The sequence below is a fragment of the Sardina pilchardus genome, chromosome 15, assembly GCF_963854185.1.
Source record: "Sardina pilchardus chromosome 15, fSarPil1.1, whole genome shotgun sequence".
NCBI lineage: Eukaryota > Metazoa > Chordata > Actinopteri > Clupeiformes > Clupeidae > Sardina > Sardina pilchardus.
This window is the reverse complement of record NC_085008.1, coordinates 28,685,513-28,688,012: the sequence shown is the minus strand read 5'-3', so window position 1 is coordinate 28,688,012 and position 2,500 is coordinate 28,685,513. Positions and strand designations below refer to the sequence as shown.

Sequence of the window (2,500 nt, the reverse complement as noted above, 5' to 3'; positions counted from 1 at the left end):
GAGCCATGAACCCAGCAGCCCCCTCCATGCCAAAACACAACGGCATCGAGAAACAGCACTAGGAGAGAGTTAGGGAGGGAGGGAGGGAGGGAGGGGAATGAAACAAAAGAGTGGGAGTGAGAGAGAGAGAGAGAGAGAGAGAGAGAAAGAGAGAGAAACAACAGAGCAATTAGACTGAATGTGTAACAGATGGAACTTGCCCCGCTCCAGATTCTTGCCTCTCTGTGAGGCGTCAGGATGCTGTGTGAGCTCAGAGAGAGAGAGAGAGAGAGAGAGAGAAATAGAAAGTGAGATAGAGGTAGAGAGAGAGAGATGGAGAGATAGGAGAGAGAGTGAAAGTGAGATAAAGATAGAGAGAAAGTGAGAGAGAAATTGAGACAGAAAAAGAGAGAGAGGAGGGAGGAGTAGAGAAACTAAAAAAAAAGCGGGAGAAAAGGATAGACAAAGAAAGAGAAGGAGAAGTGGAGGCTTCTCGGAAGAATGATAGAAAAAAGAGAGGGAGGGTGAGATGGATGGATGGAGAGAGCAACACTGATGGACGTGTAGAGGGAATAGGCTATGATGGATAGACAAGCTGAAGTAAATGTGTGTGTGTGTGCGTGTGTGTGCATTTTGTTCGCATGCGCACGTGTGCACGTCTGACTCCTGACACTTTGTGTACATGTATACAACCCCGGTTGCCCAGGAAACAGTTTTGGTTGGTGTTGGTGTTGTCATAGGAACGTGTATAAGGACTACAGGCATCTGGAGCTGGCCTGTGACTCGCAGGAGGAGGTGGACAGCTGGAAGGCCTCTTTGCTGCGTGCTGGAGTCTACCCAGAAAAGGCTGGAGTGAGTATATTGCGTCCCCCCATACGCTGCGGCTCTAAAAGCAACTCGCCGACCCCGAAATAAGTCTGAACTAAACATCCCCGCTAATGACTCACCGAGCGCGCTCAGACTGTCCCTGACTGGGCCGTCGGGGCGGAGGGAGTGGAGGGTACTTACTGCTGCCTAGCTCAACTCAGTCCCATGGCATTCTCCTCCACTGAAACAGTCTCTCCGCCATCTGGTTTGTCCATTCACTCCGCAGACTAGAATTAGTTACGCGGGGTTTATCTAGAGTTAAACTAGACTAAAATGAGTTACGGGGGTTTATCTAGAGTTAAACTAGACTAAAATTAGTTACGGGGGGTTTATCTAGAGTTAAACTAGACTAAAATGAGTTACGGGGGTTTATCTGGAGCTAAACTAGAATAAAATGAGTTAGGGGGGGTTTATCTGGAGTTAAACTAGACTAAAATTTGTTACGGGGGGTTTATCTAGAGTTAAAGAAGACTAAAATGAGTTACGGGGGGTTAATCTAGAGTTAAACTAGACAAAAATTTTAGTTACAGGGGGTTTGTCTAGTTGTGCATTTGTCTTCGTCCTTCTCTGTGGAAGCAAGACGTAGGCTAGCGCTGGTCGGCGTTGAGTGGACGGTCCTGCAGCGGTCCCAGTGGTGGAGCGGCGGCGCTGTAGCTGGCCTTGGATCAGTAGCAGAGCCGCATTCCTGGGCTGTTGTGTCACACTGTGGAGGATTGGAGAGGGAGGGGCTCGCAGCTCTGTTTCTAATCAACCCCCTCCTCTCCCAAATTCCCCCTCTCCCACTTCCATCTAGCCCCCTCCTCCTCCTCCTCCTCCTCGTGCTCCCACTCCTCTTCCTCCTCCTCCTCCTCCTCCTCCTCCTCCATCTTCCTCCTCCCCTCTGCTTCTCTCCAAGGCGCAAGTGATGTCACAGTTCCACGAGGGTTCCCCTTAATCTGTCGTGACAGAAGCCAGCCGCACCCTTGTGCTGATGTTCTGACTTCAGCTCTTTATGTGTCTTAAGCATTCCCATTCTTTCATATCTGTGGCCTCCCTCCCTCTCTCTCTCTGTCTCTTTCTTCCTCTCTCTCTCTCTGTCTCTCTCTCTCTCTCTCTCTCTCTCTCTCTCTTTATCTCTGTCATTCACCAACTTTTTTTCTGTCACATAACCGCACACAAAGTCACACATCTCTCATTCATTCTTGTTCCTTCCCACCACTCTCTTGCTCTCTCAGTTACAAGCAGCTCATCTTTTGCCCTGTCCTGTGATCACCCCGTGTTTAGACTGCTTTCCCTCGTCTCACCCCTGCTGCTTGGCGTGAAAATGTGTGTGTGTGTGTGTGTGTTTGTGTGTGCGCATGTGTGTATGTGTGTGCGTGCGTGTGTGTGTGTGTGCATGGGTGCGTGTGTGGTCCGCCGGTCTGTCCGTCCGTGTGTGTGTGTGTGTGTATGTGTGTGTGTGTGTGTGTGTGTGTGTGTGTGTGTGGTCCGTCGGTCTGTGTGTGTGTGTGTGTGTGTGTGTGTGTGTGTGTGTGTGTGTGTGTGTGTGTGTATGTGTGTGTGTGTCGTGGCTATAGGAGGACGGTGAGAACTCCTCCTTGGACAGCGTCTCCATGGACCCCCAGCTGGAGCGGCAGGTGGAGTCGATCCGCAACCTGGTGGACTCGTACATGAG

General features: G+C 50.4%; 1 protein-coding gene across 2 annotated transcripts in view; it reads left to right on the top strand.

The window, feature by feature from the left end:
• The window catches only part of dnm3a (dynamin 3a), a 39,588-nt gene that overhangs the window by 29,880 nt on the left and 7,208 nt on the right, over positions 1-2,500 (top strand). For both annotated transcript variants that reach the window (XM_062557069.1, XM_062557067.1), the window contains 2 exons: positions 720-831; positions 2,403-2,500. The exon at positions 2,403-2,500 is cut by the window's right edge and continues 64 nt beyond it. In XM_062557069.1, the coding sequence (XP_062413053.1) occupies positions 720-831; positions 2,403-2,500 (210 nt within the window). The remainder of the gene's footprint in view (positions 1-719; positions 832-2,402) is intronic.